Raw genomic sequence first — 19,505 nt, 5'->3', positions numbered from 1 at the left:
GTTTCTAGATTGTTTCCAGTTGATAAAGCTGATCATCACAATACACAAAGAGCAGTGAGTACATGCTCAGCACCCTGGTCATTGTTTTTTTTTTTTCTTGATTTTTGTAATGCTATTGTAAGTGAAACAACCAGAACTCTATGTACAGGTGACTGATTCAGGGAATAAAGCAGAGTATATATAAAATACCCTGCATTGCCTGCTAAGAGTCAGAAAGTATAAGATTACTGAAGAACACACAATGGTGTGTGTATATAAGAAGGAGACAAATATTTACAATGGCTAATGCTGAAATTATTTAATCAACAAAATAATTTAATACCTTCTCATAAGATAAAATGCAGGGAAATTAAATAACTGCTAATAGCCAACGATATTATTTTTTATGTTTAAAACAATCTTATTTTACATATCAATCCCAGTCCCCTCTCCCTTCCATCCTCCCACTTCCCCCACCCTCTCCACACCCCACCCACCCACCCCTAAGTGAGGGTAAGGTGTCCCAAGGGGAATATTCAAAGTCTATCTCATTATTTGGACCAAGGCACTTCCCCATGTATCTAGGCTGAGCAAGGAATCACTCCACAGGGAATGGGCTCCAAAACTCCAGTTCATGCACTAGGGATAAATACTGGTTCCACTGCCAGTGGCTCCCATAAACTGCTCAAGCCCACCAACTGTCAGCTACATTCAGGTGGCCTACTTCGGTCTTATGCAGGTTCCCCAGCTGTCAGTCTGTTTGTGTGGTCCCCAACATGGTCTTGACCCCTTTGCTCATATTATCACTCCTCCCTCTCTACAACTGGACTCCAGGAGGATGGCCCAGTGCTTAGCTGTGGGTTTCTGCATTTGCTTCCATCAGTTACTGGATGTAGGCTCTATGATGGAAATTAAGGTATTCATCAGCCTGCTTATAGGGGAAGGGCAGTTAAGGTAGCCTCTCCAATATTGCTTAGATACTTTGATGGGGTCATACTTGTAGATTCCTGGAATTTCCCTCATGCCAGGTTTCTCGTTAACCCCATAATGGCTCCTTCTATCATGGTGTCTCTTACCTTGCTCTCCTTCTCTCCTTTCCACACCTCGACCTTTTTCTCATGTTCTCCTCCCCCTTCCCTTCTCCCCCCAACACTCCTTCTTAACCCTACCCTCCCCCCAAACTCCCAAATTATTCAGGAGATCTTGTCTCTTTTCCAGTCTCACTGGGTGGGGGGGCAGTCGTCCATTTATGTCTCTCTTAGGTTCTCCTTGTTTCCCAGCTGATGGGGGATGTCCTTTTGTATATATGTTTCTCTTATTGGTTGATGAATAAAACACTGTTTGACCTATAGAGGCAGGAAAATAGGTGGGTCTAGGAGACAAGGAGATTTCTTGGAAAGGTAGGCAGAGAGAGAGAGCAAAGGGACGCTGTGTAGTGGAGGAAGGGGTAACAGGTCCGGAACATTTTCTGGTAAGATAAGACCACGTGGAAATACTTAGATTAATAGAAATGGTTAATAATTAAGACAGAGATAGCCAATAAGGAGCTCTAGCCACAGGCCAACAATTTAATAATTAATATATCATCCATGTGTTTATTTGGGGCTGAAGAGTGGCAGTGGGACCTGCTGGGACAAGAAAAAACTTGAGCAACACCTAGCTTCTCTGGGGTTATGGATTGTAGGCTGGTTATCCTTTGCTCTATGTCTAATATCCACTTATGAGTGAGTAAATACCTTGTTTGTCTTTCTGTGTCTGGGTTATATCACTCAGGATGGTTTCTTTTAGTTCCACCCATTTCAAGATGCCATTGATTATTTTTTAACCCCTGAGTAGTACTCCATTGAGTGTATGTTCCTCATTCCCTTCACTCATTCTTCAGTTGAGGAGCATCTGGGTGCTTCCATGTTCTGGCTATTACAAATAATACTGCTATGAACATAGCTGAAAAATGTCATTGTTGTATGAATGATCATCCTTAGGGTATATGCCCAAGAATGGTATTGCTGGGTCTTGAGGTAGATTGATTCCAAATTTTCTGAGAAACTGCCATATTGATTTCTGAAGCAGCTGTACAATTTTGTACTCCCAACAGCAGAGGAGGAGTGTTCCCCTTTCTCCACATCATTTCCAGAATAGCTTTCATTAGTGCTTTTGATATTAGTCATTCTGACACATGGAAGATGGTATCTCAGAGTTTTTTGATTTGCAATTCCTTGATGGCTAAGGATGTTCAGGAATTCCTTAAGTGCCTTTTGGCCTTTTGAGATCGCCCCATTGAGAATTCTCTGTTTTTATCTGTATCCCATTTTTCATTGAATTATTAGGTATTTTGATGTGTAGTGTCATGAGTGCTTTGTATATTTTGGAGATCAGCCCTCTGTCAGATGTAGGGTTGGGGAACATTTTCCATTCTGTAGGTTGGCATTTTGTCTTGTTGACTGTGTCCTTTGCCTTACAGAAGCTTCTCAGTTTCAGGAGGTCCCATTTATTAACTGTCAATCTCAGTGTCTGTGCCACTTGTGTTATATTCAGAAAGTGGTCTCCTGTGCCAATGCATTCAAGGGTACATCTCACTTTTGTCTTCTAAGAGGTTCAGTGTGGCTGGAATTATGTTGAGGACTTTTATTCATTTGGAATTAAGTTTTGTGCAGGGAGATAGATATGGATCTATCTGCAGTCTATTACATGGCAGCATCCAGTTATGCCAGCACCATTTGTTGAAGATGCATTTTTTCCATTGTGTATTTTTAGCTTCTTTGTCAAAAATCAGGTGTTCATAGGTGTGTGGATTAAATGAACAATTATTAAATAAATAAATGATGATGAAAAGAGGTGTTTCATACAGATATATAATTTATACAGTTACTTCTCCATCAGCCAAGTGAAATATATCTTCCCATGATTTCAGTATGGATTGAATATGGTGACTTCTCTCAGGAAAATAGTACAGTATGAAAAAAGGAGGAAGAGAAATCATATATTAGAGAAAACTGGCATACTACCTGTCAGATGATCAAAGACAATAACATCAGTGATAATTCTATAAATAATATATATCATGAATATGGTATGATGGAAATAGTAATTTCTGTGTTACTTGTAATAATATATAACTCAAGCCTAACTGTTATAAAAAATAATAAAATTCCAAATCGAAATAAAATTCTACCAAATAATCATGTGATCATAACTCTTAAAATTATACATGGCAATAAAAGCATACATAGAGTATCCTGGGAAACATAACTAAATTGAAAGGGCTATGTATTCCTGGGGAAAAACTGATACTAGCATACAACAAAGACACTTTAAATGATGAATACCCATTAGCAGATATTCCATGACATTGTAGTATATTTAATCATATAAGGGAAACTAGGCATAGGGGCTAACAAAATTTCTTGTACTATTCTTTAACTTTTATATGATTTTAAAGCTATCTTAAGTGTTGCTTTTATGTGGGAGGTGATGAACAAGTTAATTAGATTTACATAATTATTCTTCAATAGGCTCATAAGTCATAACAATACTTTGTGCTCTAAAATTTTGTGCAACTATAATTTGCCAATTCCTTACAAACTATTTGAAATGACTTTGTTTCATTAACATAAAATTCAAACACTTAAACAGTATACTGTGACTTACCTTACAAGTATTACGTTTATAATGTATTCCTTTGTTCAAAAACACCAGAGGGTGTTTTACTCATTTATTCATTTCTAACAACTGTCTAAATGTATACTTGGACTCCTTCCCCAGCCATTATTTTATATTTTATGTATTTCATCTGCAATCTTTCATTAGTACTGTAATCTCTCTTGTATCACTTTTAGTATTGTAGAAATTGATCCCTTGTCATTTGACAATTATGGAGGAGGTAAGAAATTAGAAGTAACATTTTTTCAATTTCTATACTGTTTCCCATGACTACCAAATATTCAGTGGCAGAGTTATTCTACAGGGAATTCTCTGGAGAAAAATGGTTTTAACATAGCGGTTTTCTAGTATGCTTGTATCATAAATAATAAAAAACCCAGAGACAGATATTGGATTTCAAGCAGAAGATCAGAAAAGCAAAGCAGCCAGCCAGTGGCTCTTACCTCTACCAACTCTACCAAGGCTGAAATGGAGATCCTGTTATCCCTGTGGCTGGAAACTGAATCTCACGGGAAACCCTTTGCTTCTTCCTTATACACTTTTCTGGTTCTGGGATTAGAGACATGAGCTCTGTTGCTGTTTTAGACAGAATCACTCTTGTGTAGCCCAGAGTGGTCTTGGAGTCACAGAGATCCATCTGCCTCCATCTCCTGAGTCCTGGAATTAAAGGTGTGTACCACCACTGCCTGACATCTGTGATGAACTAGTATGGCTAGCTTTCCATTCTGATCCACAGGCAAGATTTATTAAATCATAAACAATGTATCACCACATATGCTGATTTGAGCCAAGAGCAATTATATACACATAATCAAAATAGCACATGTTTATGCTACAGTTTTATTCAATAGAAAATATATCCTATTATAAGTACATATATACTAGAGTTAAGGATTCCCAAGGATTTCATAGTATCATTAAATTTGACCATAAATCTTAATTATCTCTCATTTGACTGGTGAATTGGATTGTATCTTGTATTTCCTCTGTTATCCACAAGTGGAAAATGGCAAAATACACTTCACTAAAAAAAGGTGCGTGTGATCCTTTTTTTTTTTACATTTATGCTGAGTTTACATGACCTGAGATAGCAATATAAAATAGGAATATAAATGAAACATTTACTGACCATGAATCAAAATTAAGTTATGTTAAATAGTTTTGATATGTATGTAATGTATGTAATTTTGTCATTTATTAAACTGAAAGAAAATCTATTTATTAATGAGATATGTATACTTTTTGATTTTTCTAGGAAAACACAGAATATTAGCTATTTGCTATTAGGAAATTTCAGTGTCATTGACATTTTTTAAAGTTGGTTGATATTTTGATATATTTATCAATGCAAAAAATTGAATTTCATAGTACAAAATATTTTGAGTCATTTAAAAAATATTGGAAGTTTTGTCTTAATCCCAAGATAAAAGTTTACTGCATAATTATTTTGTGAGACCCAAGTCAGCAACTAAAGCAGCAACTTTTCAGAAATTATTTTATTTGAATTAGAAGCAAGATTGTTTTACATGACAATTCCAGTTCCTCTCCCTCCCCTCCTCCCCTACACCCACCCAACTAACACTCTACCTATCCCATACCCTTTCTGCTCTCCAGGGAGGGTGAGGCCTTCCAAAGGAGGTCTTCAGAGTCTGTCATATCCTTTGGGATAGGGCCTAGGCCCATCCCCATGTGTCTAGGCTCAGGGAATATCCCTCTATGTGGGATGGGCTCCCAAAGTCCATTCCTATGCTAGGGATAAGTACTGATGTACTACAAGGGCCCCCATAGATTTCCGAGGTCTCCTTACTGACACCCACGTTCATGGGATCTGGATCAGTCCCATGCTGGTTTCCCAGCTATCAGTCTTGGGACCAACATTTAAAATCAGTCATTGAAGCCTGGTGTTGGTTGCATAGGCTTTTTAATCCCAGCACTTGGGAGGCAGACAAAGGCAGACCTCTATGAGTTCAAGCCAGCCTGGTCTACAGAGTGAATTCCAGGACACCAAGGGCTATACACAGAGAAAACCTGTCTCTATCTCCCTTCCCAAATTAATAATTCTAGCAGCATTACTTGTAATAGCCAAAACCTGGAAGCAACCAAGATGCCCCTCAGCTGAAGAATGGATAGAGAAAATGTGGTACATTTATTTACACAATGGAGTACTGCTCAGCAGAAAAAAACATTGGAATCTTGAAATTTGCAGGCAAATGGATGGAATAGAAGAAACCATTCTGAGTGAGGTAACCCAGTGACAAAAAGATAAACATGGTATGTATTCACCTATTTTTTTATTTTTAGACATAGTGCAAAGGATCACTAGTCTACAATCCACACTTTAAGAGGAGCTAGGAAACAAGGAGGACCCCAAGAGAAGATTGCATAGTCCCTCATAGGGGATAGGGGCAAGAACCCCTGACCAAAGTGGGAGCCCAGGGGCAGGAAGAGGAAGGAGAGCCTTCATCCTGTTGCTGTCCGTCCGAAGCAGAAATAGACACCCACAGCTAAGCACTGAACCATACTACTGGGATTCAGTTGTAGAGAGGGAGGAGGGATGAGCAAAGGAGCCAACACGGGGCTGGAGAGACTGCAGAAACAGTGGACTTGACCTACTGATAACATGGAGACCCTTGCCATAAAGCTGGGGAAACAGAATTGGACCAAACCAAGCCCTCTTAATGTGGGTGCCAGCTAGGAGGGCAAGACAGTCTATGGGACCTCTAAGAGTGGAACCAGTCTTTATCCCTAGAGCACAATGGACTTTGGGAGCCCATTCCCTATGGAGGGATACTATTGCAGCCCAGATACAGCAAGGAGGGCCTAGGCCCTCCCCCAAATGATATGACAGACTTTGAAGGTCCCTGGTGGGGGGGGTGTCTCACTATCCCTGGGGAGGAACTGAGGGGTGGGTTGGGGTGTTGGTGGGAAATATGGGAGGATGGGAGGATGGGAGGACTAGAATATGGGGGCATGGATATGTAAATATGAGTAGTAATTAAAGAATTCAAAGAAAAAAGAAAAAGAGAATTCTAAAGCAAAACAGTTGAGTAGTGACTGGATATATGTTGAGGAATCATGGTAGGAAGTTAATAGAAATTTTAAGATAATTAAGTCATTATATTTCTATAAGCTAGATAAATTTTGATTATAAAGTAGTAACCAATAAACACATTGTATACAATAGACTCTTATCTGATATGTGGTTTTCTAGGTAGCATTTGTTGGCATTGCACTGCATGCTGATATGTATAGCACAAAGTAGGCACATTGTATGTTACATACCAAGATTTTAGTACAATCACAAAATATAACACAGACAAGTATGTGTAGGAACACCATGAATTCATTATATTAGTTTCAAAGTAATTTTTTGCTGCATATTCAGAAATGTCTTACTGTTGTCAGGTGTTTTGTGATCCAGCATTCATTTGTGCTACTCTATAAAGAATCTGTGTTCTAAATTTCCTGTAAATATGCCCATGTGCATCAGCCCAGACAGACCCAGTCAAAAGTTATACTCACATGTTATAGCTATACAATGGAAAAAGGAAACCATCTTCAACAAATGGTGCTGGAATAATTGGATGCTGAATGTAGAAGACTGCAGATAGATCCATGTCTATTTCCATGCACAAAAATTAAGTCAAAATGGATCAAAGACCTCAACATAAATCCAGCCACACTGAACTTATTAGAAGAGAAAGTAGGAAATACTATTGAATGAATTGGTACAGGAGATGGCTTCCTGAATATTACACCAGTAGCACAGACACTGAGATCTCCTGAGCAAATTGGGAACATGGGGGGAGGGGAGAGAGAACTAGGAGAATGAGGAGAGAAGAGGAGGGGTGAGGAACACATGATGGGGCAGGGAGGTTGAGTTGGTGGAAGAACAGAAGAGAGCAAGACAAGAGAGAGAGACATTATAGCTTTAAAGAGAAATCTGGCACTATGGTAATGTCTGGAGAGCAACAAAGATGAAACTAACAATCTAAGCAACATAGGAGAGGCTACCTTAAATGCCTTCCCCTGATAATGAGATTGATGACTAATTCTTATGCCATCATATAGCCTTCATCCAGCAGCTGGTGGAAGTAGAAGTAGATATCTACATCTAAACCTTGAACTGATATCCAGTTTCAGAGGAGGAGGACTGATGAGCAAAGGGGTCCATACAAGGCTGGTGAAACCCATAGAAAAATCTGACCTGAACATGGGAGAGCTCTTGGTACCCAGACTGATAGCTGGGAAAACAGCATGGGACTGATCCAAACCCTATGAACATGGGTGTCAGTGAGGAGACCTCAGAAATCTATGGGGCCCCTTGTAGTGGATCAGTACTTATCCCTAGCATAGGAATGGATTTGGGAGCACATCTCACATGGAGGGATACTCTATGAGCCTAGACACAAGGGAGTTGGCCTAGGCCCTATCCCAAAGGATATGACAGACATTGAAGACCCCCTACAGAAAGCCTCACCCTCCCTGGGGAGCAGAAAGGGTTTGGGATAGTTAGAGTGTTAGTTGGGGGTAGGGGAGAAGGGGAGGGAGAGGGACTTGGGATTGACATGTAAAATAATCTTCTTTCTAATTAAAATGTAAAAATATTCAAAAAACAAAACAAAAACAACAATGTACTAAACCATAAAAAATATAAATAGAACGTATGCATTTAAATAATTATTTTAACATCAGACTAATCTTTTTTGTTTTGTTTTATTAATAAAATGGATTTATTAAAAAAACAAACAAAATGTAAGATCAAGAAAATATGTCCCCTTCAAAATCCATTAGTTTTATAGAAATGTTATCCAATAAGTATATTAACTAGATGAACCCCAAGACACATTTAAAATTGTCCCCAAAGGGAGTGGACCAAATAGGAAGTGTGGCCTTCTTGGAGTAGGCATGATCTTATTGGAGGAAGTTTGTTAATGTGGAGGCAGACTTGGAGGTTTCCTGTATGCTCAAGCCATGCCCAGTGAGACAGTTCATTTGCTGTTGCCTTTGCATCAAGATGTAAGGACTCTCAGCTCCAGTTCCATGTCTGCCTGTATGCTGCCTTGCCTCTTGCCATGATAATAATGAACTGAACCTCTGAAATTTAAGTGAGCCACACCAATTAAATATTTTTCTTTGTAAGAGTTTCAGTGGTCATTGTGTCTCTTCATAGCAATAGAAACCATAACTAAGACAGAAGTTTGTACCAGGGACTAGAGTATTGCTATAGTAGACCAGACCATATTTTTGGTTTGAAGGAATATGGATCATAGGGCTGTAGATTAGAAAAGCATTTGAATGCTTCAAGTACAGCTAAATGGACCATGCAAACTGGAGCATTGAAGACAGCAGTGCTGATGTTTATCTGAACCATTGGGGGGGGGCTGGATCAAGAGGTCTCAGAAGAGAACAATATTAGTATGTGGCCTATAGCTCGTTCTTGTGTAATTTTGGTAAAAGATGTAGTTGCTATTTGCCCTTGTCTGAAGAGTCTGCCTGAAACTACAGTGAAGTGTTTTGGATTAATTCTTCTGACAGAGGAAATCTCAAAACAGTCTAGTATAGACTGTCCCATGTGTTTAATAGTGGTAACTCTAATGAAGATGTATAATGAAAAGGAACAAGCTGAGCAAGAAAATTACAAGATGTAGAAAAATTTGAGGAGAATGGGGGCACCAGAAGTAGAGTGAAGTGAAATGGAATTAAGGTCTGTGTTCAAGACGATAAACAGACTAAGAAATGGAATAAAAGGGTTTTTGACCTCAAGGTAAGATCCCACCCAGATAAGTTTCCAACTTTCGAAAAGGAATTAAGGAAAATCTCAGAGCCAGTTGTGGTGGTACATGCCTTTAATTCCAGCACTGGGAAGGCAGAGGGCTGCTGATCTCTGAGTTTAATGCCAGCCTGGTATACAGAGCAAGTTCTAGAATGGCCAAGTTTAGGCAGTGAAGTAAACTGTGGAAAACAGAAAGCTGGCGAAGGTGTAATTGAATGATATCTGAGTTCAAGACCAGCCTGGTGTCCAGATCTAGTTTCAGGATAGTCAAGCTATGGGAATGAAGTAAACTATCAAAATCTGAAAGCTAATGAAGATGTAATTGAATGAAGGGGCCTTGTTCCAGCACAACTTGGCAGCTTTGGCCACATGGTTCTGGTTACAACAATAGAAGAAAGGCATTATGGAAGCTTCCTCCATGTCAAAGGAAAACGTCTGAGCTCAGGCATGTATCAGAAATGTCCCTAAATGGAGGCCTAGAGAGGTCATTGCATGAAGCTGTGAAGGTCAAGCCTGGATTTCCTTGGAGATCCCAATATGGTGGAGGTGCCAGAGCTGTGGGAATGCCTGATGAGGAGAGCTGTTAACAGGGAGTGGAATCAGCCCAAGAGAAAGACGGTTGCTGCAGTCAACACAGCTGAAAGGAGTTGGAGATCTGAAGAACATTTTGACATCAGACATGGAGATGCAGAGTTTGGAGTTTGCCCATCTGGTTTTAGATCTTGCTTTAGTCCAGTATTTCCTCACTTGCTCCCTTCCCTATGTTGTGGAGTGGCAATGTATATATCCACTGTCATTATGTTAGAAGCATGTGATCTCTTTTGGGTCTTGATTTTACAGGGGATTACAGTTAAGAGATTGCATGAGTCTCCAAAGAGACTGAAATTTAGAATTTGAAATAAGTTTGTGACTGTTGTAGACTATGGGGACTTTTGAAGTGGCCCTGAACACATTTTTGCATTATGATATAGCTACAATCCTTTGGGAGCCAGGGAGTGGAATGTGGTACATTGAAATAAAATAGTCCTCAAAGGGAGAGTCACTGGAGTAAGCATGATCTTGGAGGAAGTATATCACTGTGGAGGCAGGCTTTCAGGGCTCATATTTGCTCAAGCCATGCCATATGAGACAGTTCACTTACTGCTGTCATTGGATCAAGATATATGGACTCTCACCTCTAGCACCATATCTAGCTGCATGATGACTTGTTCCCTGCCATGATGATAATGAACTAAACCTCTGAACTAAAAGTGAGCCACTCCTATAAAACATTTTCTTTTATAAGATTTGCCATGATCATTGTCTCCCTTAAAGGCAATAGAAACCGTAAGACACTTATATTGCTTTCTTTTTCTTGTCTAGCTCTTGTAGTCTGACTAATCTTATAGACTAGTCTTTCTGTCTCTGGATTGATCCTTACCATGATGGCTCTAAGACACAATTTTCTAAAATTTAATTTGAAATATTCCTGAAAGGTACACTTTAACTTTTTTCTCATGGCTTCAATCATCACTGAGTGACTGCTGATACTATACTTCTAACTCAGTTCATTTTCAGAGTACCAACACCAGTATATCCAACGTTCTTCGTGTGAATTAATGCAGGTATCTAGGAGCACTTCATAGACTATAAGTGTAAAACCTAGCCTTGAGCCTTACTCTATTTCATTTTTTTATGTTACCTCATGAATGCTATTGCTTTTAACTTGTATTTTGAACTAGAACCTTGCCTTAATTCCTTTCTCTTCTCTGTTCATTATATGTAATTTTTCACTAAGTCAGTATATTAACCTTCAAATATGTTACACATATTTTGCTAGTTCAACAATTGATACCATCACTATTTTTGTTTAAAATATTTCATTCTCAACAACATGAATACATAAATATTTTCATTGCCTTCAATCTTACCTGATTTCAACCCATCTTTCTTTCTATAAAGAATGGTCTCCTAAATGCTCATATTTATGAACATGTCACCTTTTGCTTAAAATAGCATCTAACCATGAACTACCCTGTATGTAACCCTCAGTAAACTAAACCTCATTAACATAGATCCACTTCCTGTTTGCATTGACCTTTCCATGATTTTCTAACTGACGTCAGAACTGAAGCTCAAAGAATGAAAATTAGAATAGATCTTGTTACTACATGCATAGAATAACAGAAGGAACTATCAAATCCAGTGTAAATTAAAGTGCTCTGGGGTTCTGGTGTTTAGGTCAGAGAAACAATAATGTTTTTGGTGCAGAAGTAAGAAAGAAGATGACAGAAAACCTGATAGTATCTGGATATAAGAGAATGGAATATAGAACACAGTAAATCAAACACAGGAGGGCACCACCTTGTCACTGACATGTCATAAAGCTCATATTGTGATAGGTAGCTATTATAGGTGGAATTAACAGGTCAGAAGTGAAGATAGTGACTAACAGAAAAATCTATCATGTGTCTGATCATCTTTATCTTCTGCTTAAAATGTTGCACTTATTTCTTATCAAGTGTAAGACAAAGATTTTTAAAGTCAGATTTTTAAAAGGGTCCCCAAGCTTCTAACTGCCTATGAAGCTGCACCTCCCCCATACTAACATCTCTTTAGGCTATGCCATCAGTAACTGCATGACATGCTTTGTAATTGCAGTGTTTTCTAACATACTGTTTCCCATTCTTTTGTTTTGTTTTGTTTTGTTTTGTTTTGCTTTGTCGTTTTGAGACAGTTTCTCTGTGTAGCCTTGGAGCCTTTCCTTGATCTGTAGGCCAGGCTAGCCTCTAACTCACAGAGATCCACCTGCCTCTGTCTCCTAAGTGCTGGTATTAAAGGCATGTGCCACCACCGCCTGGCTTACTGTTTCCCCTCCTTGAAATGTCCTTCATTACTTCATTTCCAAGGTGAATTTGTTTATTCTCCAGATTTCTGTATAAAAATGACTAGCTCAGATTGATTATGATCCCAGCACTTGAGAGGCAGCAGCAGGCAGATTTCTGTGAATTTCAAACTAACCTGTTTAACATAGGGATTTCCAGGTCTCCAAGGACAACATAATACTGTAACAAAATAGATAAATAAATAAGACTACATTTGGGGATTTCCTTCTGAATGTTTCTTTTACATAGCCAATCCATGTATCAATTATTGTATTTATAAATGACCAAATATTTTGAGTATTTAGTATGAGCCAAATTATGTTATATATTAGGAACACCATGAAAAATAGTATAATTCAAACATGGCCTTTACCCCTCTTGGCCTTATGTTTAGAAGTCGACAAACATGCAGAAGCAAAATGACTATCAGTTTAATATGTCCTATAAATTAAGAAATAAGTTCTAACACGTTGAAAAAGAGGATGAAGGTTAGACAGGAGCAAGTTACTTCATTATAAGTTTGAGTTATATAAAATTGTTGGTGTTAAACATTGTGTCTTATCACATTAGGGACATTAAATAATGTATTCTACAGATTTTATTTCTGAGGAACTGATACTTGAACTTAAACCAGAAGAATTTTAATTATAATGCTCAAGTTTAGAAATTGTCATGTTTCATGAACCAAGAAAATTGTGAACAAGAGTTAGTAACCAAATTAAAATAAGAGTTAAATTCAAGGTATTTCAAATAATACATTTATAGTATTTTCCTTGCGTTTTGATAAATTGTTAAGCTTTTAAATTTTTTTCATGATCTCTCAGATTACTGTGGGCCTGTAATAGAAGACAGGAAGTAGAAATAGGGGAAATAATTTAAAGGTAGTCATGAAGGTTAAATAAAATGTGTTATGTGCATAGGGTTTGAAAATAAAGCAGCTTTGATTTAAGTTCTGTTTGTATTTTAATTTTATCTCTGTTTCTTCATACAAGTTATAGTCAGATTTTCTAAGTGTTAGTTTATCTGTGAAATGGGTATAATAATATGCTCAATTTCATAGGCTTAGGCTCAGGATTTAATGAGATAATCCATTGCAGTGATTAACAAAGTCTTTGGTTATAAATATTTAATAAATGATAGAGAGTGAAATCAAATGGGAAGTAATAGTGGCATGGACAAAGCCAATAACAATGTATTTGTGAAAAAGGAATAGAATGATAATTATTATAAAGGTTTAAACAGCCCAGTCTAGTAATGGTTTAGATATGAGAGATGAGAAAGAACGATTTTCCAAATATTACATCTGGGGTTCTGTCAAAAGAAATGGGGGTAGATTTTTCTGTACTTACCTAGGTTAAAGAATATCTATTTGCCTGGTAGATTTTAACTGTAAATTTTCCTGTCTTTACCATGTAAGGCAGGAATGAAAGAAAGGAAAATGATATGTAAGATTCTTAGTAAAATAAAATGGTTATTAAATACTACTGGTCTCTGGCAGACTCTTACATGAGATCAATAAAATACATTTAACTTTATAGCAATTCATAGTATATTGTGTGTACTAAGCAAAAAAGTAAATTGATGTATAGATTTTTCCTAAAATGCAACAGTTTTGAAATTTTCTATTAAGTATAACATTTTAATACTTAAGAGAATCTCATACAGTGTAATTTGATCATATTTACCCCTGCTTATCCCTTAGTTTCTTCCAGATCCAATCTTACATCTCCCACACCCAAATTTGAGTATTCTTTTTTTAAAATAATCTTCTGAATTTTTGTTTGTGCTACTCATGTACTCTCATGGGTATGGAGTCATTCACTAGACCATGGCCATCCTACCAGGAGCCACTCCCTTAAAGACCAGCTGTCTCTCCCTACAATCTGTCAACTGTTAATAGCTCCTCTGTTAGAGGTAGAGATTGGAGTCCTCCCATCTCTGTGCAAGAATGGTGACTTCTTAATGTTGTCCAGGAAACAACAGCTACTATGACTTCATGAGGGCAGCAGTCTTATCATGTTCAGAAAACACTGGTTTGCTCTGTTCCTGCTCTAACTTTCATTTATCCAATCTTCCCCCTCCTCTTCAGTGATGGTTATTAATGAAATTAAACTTATATATTATTGTGTTTTAAAGGTGTTCAATTATTTTTTGATCTGCTTCTTTCACAGAATGAAGACTCCTTGTTAAACTAGCAGTAACCTTGGTACTGGTAGTCTTCTCTGACAACCACCTGGCACCATGGGGAAACGTGATAACCGAGTAGCATATATGAATCCTATAGCAATGGCTAGATGGAGGGGTGCAAGTCAATCCGCAGGCCCAACTATACAAGATTATCTGAATCGACCAAGGCCCACCTGGGAAGAAGTAAAGAAACAATTAGAAAATAAAAAGAAAGGATCTAAGGCATTGGCTGAATTTGAAGAAAAAATGAATGAAAATTGGAAGAAAGAGCTTGAGAAAAGCAGAGAGAAAATATTAGGTGGAAATGTCAATTCATCCAAAAGAAAAGAGAGAAAGAAAAAGAAAAAGAAGAAATCTTGTCGGTACACATCCTCTTCATCAAGCTCTGATTCATCCAGCAGTTCTTCAGATTCTGAGGATGAGCGCAAGAAACAAGGAAAAAGGAGAAAGAAAAAGAAGAACCGTTCCCACAAGTCGTCAGATAGCTCCAGCTGTGAATCAGAATTGCCAAGCAAGGAGCTTCCTCCAAAGAAGAAAAAGGCAAAGGATGAAACAGATAAAGAAAAATATACCAAAAGCTACAGCAAGAAAAGAAAGAAAGCTTCTGAGGAAAAGCCATCCTCTTCAGAATCCTCATTTGAATCAGATTATGAAGAAGAGGTGCAGGCAAAAAAGAAAAGAAAATATGATGATCAAGAAAGAGAAATGGAAAAGCTAAAAAAGAAAAAAAAGAAGAAACATCACAAGAAACACAGTAAGAAGAAAAAGAAGAAATCCAGTTCAAGTCACAAGTCAGCATAACAGAAAAACCAAACAGGCTTTCCACATTTAAAATGAAACAAAATCTAAAGGAAACTTCAACTGTGAAAAGCTAGGTCACATTTACCAAAATGCATGAGATTCCCTTTATTAATAGAGTTATTCTGGACTTTAAGTTGCCAGTAAAATGCCACTGTGCCAGAAAAGGCTGTATTTGTTGCCTGCAGCTTATATATGTGAAATTTTGTTTGTTTAATGTCTGTCTTTATGCCTAATAGTTACTCCTCTTGGAACCAAACCTCAGTTGTCATACTAGTGTTAAAATGTTTGGAGTTCAAGTAAAATGTTTTAGGCAATGAATAATTTTGACCAAAAATATATCAAATGTTAAATGTATGTGATTTTTAGACATCTTTAAAAGACAGAATCATGCTGACAATTATGGTTGATATTTTGAAGATAAGACAGCATTGTTGTTCAAAAATTAATTTTGTAGAATAATTTGTTGATGTTACATTTTTTCAAGAATTTTTTGTTTACATTGGGGAAGGGCGCAAGTCAGGGAGTGGGAGGGGGAAGTGTTTGCTACTCTGGCTAGCTGAATAGTGTGCCTTTAATCCTTACACATCTTATTTTGCCAGTGCAGCAGCCATTTATTTTTTACATGCTGAAATTGTAGAATGTTGTTATGTATTTGATCAAGAGAACAAGAAAGCAGTTTACAGCATAAAAGCCCCCAAAGCTATGACATTTACCTCCACTTCAGTACTATTCACTCTCCAGGACTAAATGCTATTTTACATTAGAAGACTACATGATTTGAATTAACTGTTATTTTTTGAAGGAGAATCATTTAAAACTGTCCCTGGTTTTGATTATTTGCTTTTTATGAATAAACATTAGGATTTTTGTGTACCTTATCCTGCCATTTTAATTAATCAGTGATATTCTTTATGACAAGCATAATACTTTTAAAAAGAATTTATGGTTAAGATATAAAGTTCAAGTTTTTCATATGTTAAACTTTGGGTGTTATTTTCATCTCATTACTGTGTTTAAATTGTACATTTCCCCAAAATATTTAGCATGTAAAAAGAAGGTCTTTAGGAAATTGCAATGCCTTCATATTGAAGCTGGTTTACTAAAATCATGTTTTGTCTGACTTTTAGTATGCTGTGTGTCTTGTTACATAAACTACTGCCTAAATATTAGTATGTCCATTAAATGTTTCTTGTCTTAAATATTAGCACTGCAGTATAATGGAAGTTAAGTTTAGGTAATGATTATATAATTTATCTTTTTGTGTCCATATATTACTAAGATCCGGTGCCTTGTGTCTGTTGCTGATTGAAATTCACCACTAATGTTAAAAATGAGTTAAAATATTTTTACTTCACATTTCTATATCATAGTAGTATAAAATATAAGTTTATGTTTCAAAAACATCTATTATAGAAGATACAATAATATTGTCATGGTATAAAGTATTTTGTCATGATGAGAGAGGCTCAGTGTTTCTTTCAAACAAATGATTTAACCTCAGATTCTCTGAGTCAAAAGCAAAGTTAGAGGAAACCTCTAGTAGATAAGTGACTTGTCATCTCTGCAGAATGTTTCAGTGGCAACATTGGACTCTCTCAATGTGGTTCTTTCAGTATTCTAGTAATGTCATGCCAGATCACCTTGGGATTTCATAACTACAACTGTTTCTTCAAATATATCTATATGTATATTGCTGATAAAATTATTGTATTTAATGGGTATTTTATAGCCATATAGTGTTTTTTCAACAATATTCATTAAGTGTTTTTAAAACTTATATTGTTTGTAGAATATGGCAAAACACAATTCATCCAATAGCTCTGTGCTCCCATTCCTTCCCAGCTCTTTGTAGTTAGGTGGTCCAATTTGACTACTTAGACCAGAGGAACTGAAAACAGAAGTGATGTGTCATTTCCACCTGTGAGCAGAAACAATTCCTGCATGACACTTCAACTGTCTCTTTACATTCCACCATAACTGGAATGAGAAGGCACGCCTCTAAGAATGATGCAAGCTGTATCTTTATGTCACACTTTACAAGGAGTTTGACCTGGAAAACTCATGAACTTGCAGTGGACTGAGAGTAATGAGAGTAATAAATAAATTATTATGTGTTCAGCCACTTAGAGCTTGGGCCTCTTCTTTTTGTATCACAACCTTACCTAAAATGAAGAATAACAGAAAATTCTACATATTTTAATCATTTACAAAAGTTATTCAATTACCGTTATTAGACATTTATTTCTTTCTTTCTTTCTTTCTTTCTTTCTTTCTTTTTCGAAAGAGGGTTTCTCTGTGGCTTTGGAGACTGTCCTGGAAATAGCTCTTTTAGACCAGACTGGGCTCAAACTCACAGAAATCCACCTGCCACTGCCTCCCAAGTGCAGGAATTAAAGGTGTGTGCCACCACCACCTGGCTTAAATTATTTTTTTAAGAAAAACTACATGCAATAAGTACAACAGCTATAAACAATATATACATACAATAAATGCATCAACAATGTGTAGTCCATTAGCAATTGAAAAATTAAAAGAAAACATTCCATATCTATCCTATCTTGGTGCATCCAATATGTTGTACCCATTTCAGTTTGTATTCCGACTTGCTTTGCTAAAACTATGTTTTAATCACTCTCAACGTTATATACTTTGTATCTCTTTGGTGAATATAGTGAATAGTGTGTGTGTGTGTGTGTGTGTGTGTGTGTGTGTGTGTGTGTGTTGTGTTTATGTATGTATGGATGGATTTGTGTGTGAGGGTTACCATGATTGGAAGCCAGAGATTGCCATCCACCCTTCATTCCTTTTTCTGGGGGGCAGTGTTCTTCAGGGTCTCTCACTGAACTGAACATCAACATCAATGATTCATCTAAATCAGCTAGCCATAAATTCCTAGAATTATCCTGCCCCACTCCCAGCACTGGGATTACTGATATATACCACCTTTTAAATGATGCTTGTGGTCCAATCTGGGGTCCTCATGCTGTTATCACAAACACTTTGCCACCTCAACATTTCCAGAGTTCTCAGTAGTCATTTCTGTTTAGCTATATTTCATAAAATTATTTTATTTAACATGTTTCTTTATACTTACTTTATGCCTTCATTTTAAGCTGACATTCAGAAACATTCTTGTGGTGTACTTGAGATGAACTGACTTTTTTTATTCCTTCCTGAGATGCAAATAGGACATTAGGTTTTATCAACACGTGCTATCTTTTTGAAGCATTTTTTTGAAGCAAAATATTGTATATCACAGGTAGGCCTCAAAACTCACCAAGTAGCCCAAGAATAACCTTAAGATCATCATCATCCTGCATCTGGAAAGCTAAGAAGACAGGCATGTACCACCATAACAGGTTTATGCCTGCAGAGGACTGAGTAGCACATTTACTTGACACTTCAGTGGCACTATTCTAGTTTGTTTTCTATTATTGTGATGAAAACTAAGAGCAAAAGTGTCACTGTTGCCAACACCAGCAACTGACTAACCAAACCAGGCAAGAGTCCGCGGATTAAGAAGGACAGAACTCCGGTCATTTGGTAGAAGTGAATGCCATCGGTTTATTGCAGCCAGCAGCTTATATACAAGGGGAGATGGGAAAAACATCACCTGCTAGCAGAACACATTACCATGCCCCATCATAAACAATGAAACCACAACCCCCGCCCACAGCCAACTAAGCAAGAAGGGGATGGGGGCAAGGCATAATGTTTCAATAACAAGAAAGGTTCATAACAGGATGTTAGTGGGCGGGGCTTAGAAAAACAGGAGGTACCTGTGGCTATGCTGGAAAACAACTCACAGAGACCCCGTGGGGGCTGGGTCCCAACACAAAAGTAATTTGTGGAGGAAAGGGTTTATTTTGCTCATACCTGAACATCACTATCCATCATCCATCTAGAGAAGTCAAGGGTGAAGCTCAAGGTAGGAACTGAAACAAAGGCTATGAAAAAAAGATGCTCAATGACTTGCTCTCATGACTTGTTCAGCCTGCTTTCTTCCACAACCAATGACCACCTGCCCAGGCATGGCAACACTAACAGGGCTGGACCCTTCCACATCAAGTAACATGCCAATATGATGAAAGTGCCTTCGTAATTGAGGTTCCTTCTTCCCCGATGATACTGCTAGGGTCAAGTTGACAAAAACAAACTACTAGCATAGTCATGTTTGCCAATTTGCATTGTATCCTTGTATTATAGAGTTTATATCCTTGCAGATCCAGTTACTAAGA

At 37.4% G+C, this 19,505-nt stretch overlaps 1 protein-coding gene across 22 annotated transcripts in view; it reads left to right on the top strand.

The window, feature by feature from the left end:
• Fam133a (family with sequence similarity 133 member A) overlaps window positions 1-17,395 on the top strand; it is a 40,226-nt gene extending 22,831 nt beyond the window's left edge. For all 22 annotated transcript variants that reach the window (XM_035449916.1, XM_027432897.2, XM_027432892.2 and 19 more), the window contains one exon: window positions 14,451-17,395. In XM_035449916.1, coding sequence (XP_035305807.1) covers window positions 14,521-15,267 — 747 coding nt within the window. In that variant the 5' untranslated portion in view covers window positions 14,451-14,520 and the 3' untranslated portion in view covers window positions 15,268-17,395. The remainder of the gene's footprint in view (window positions 1-14,450) is intronic.
• The last annotated feature ends 2,110 nt before the right edge of the window (window positions 17,396-19,505 follow it).

This window comes from Cricetulus griseus, chromosome X (assembly GCF_003668045.3).
Source record: "Cricetulus griseus strain 17A/GY chromosome X, alternate assembly CriGri-PICRH-1.0, whole genome shotgun sequence".
NCBI classification, from domain to species: Eukaryota; Metazoa; Chordata; class Mammalia; order Rodentia; family Cricetidae; genus Cricetulus; species Cricetulus griseus.
This window is presented reverse-complemented; position numbering and strand designations above follow the sequence as displayed.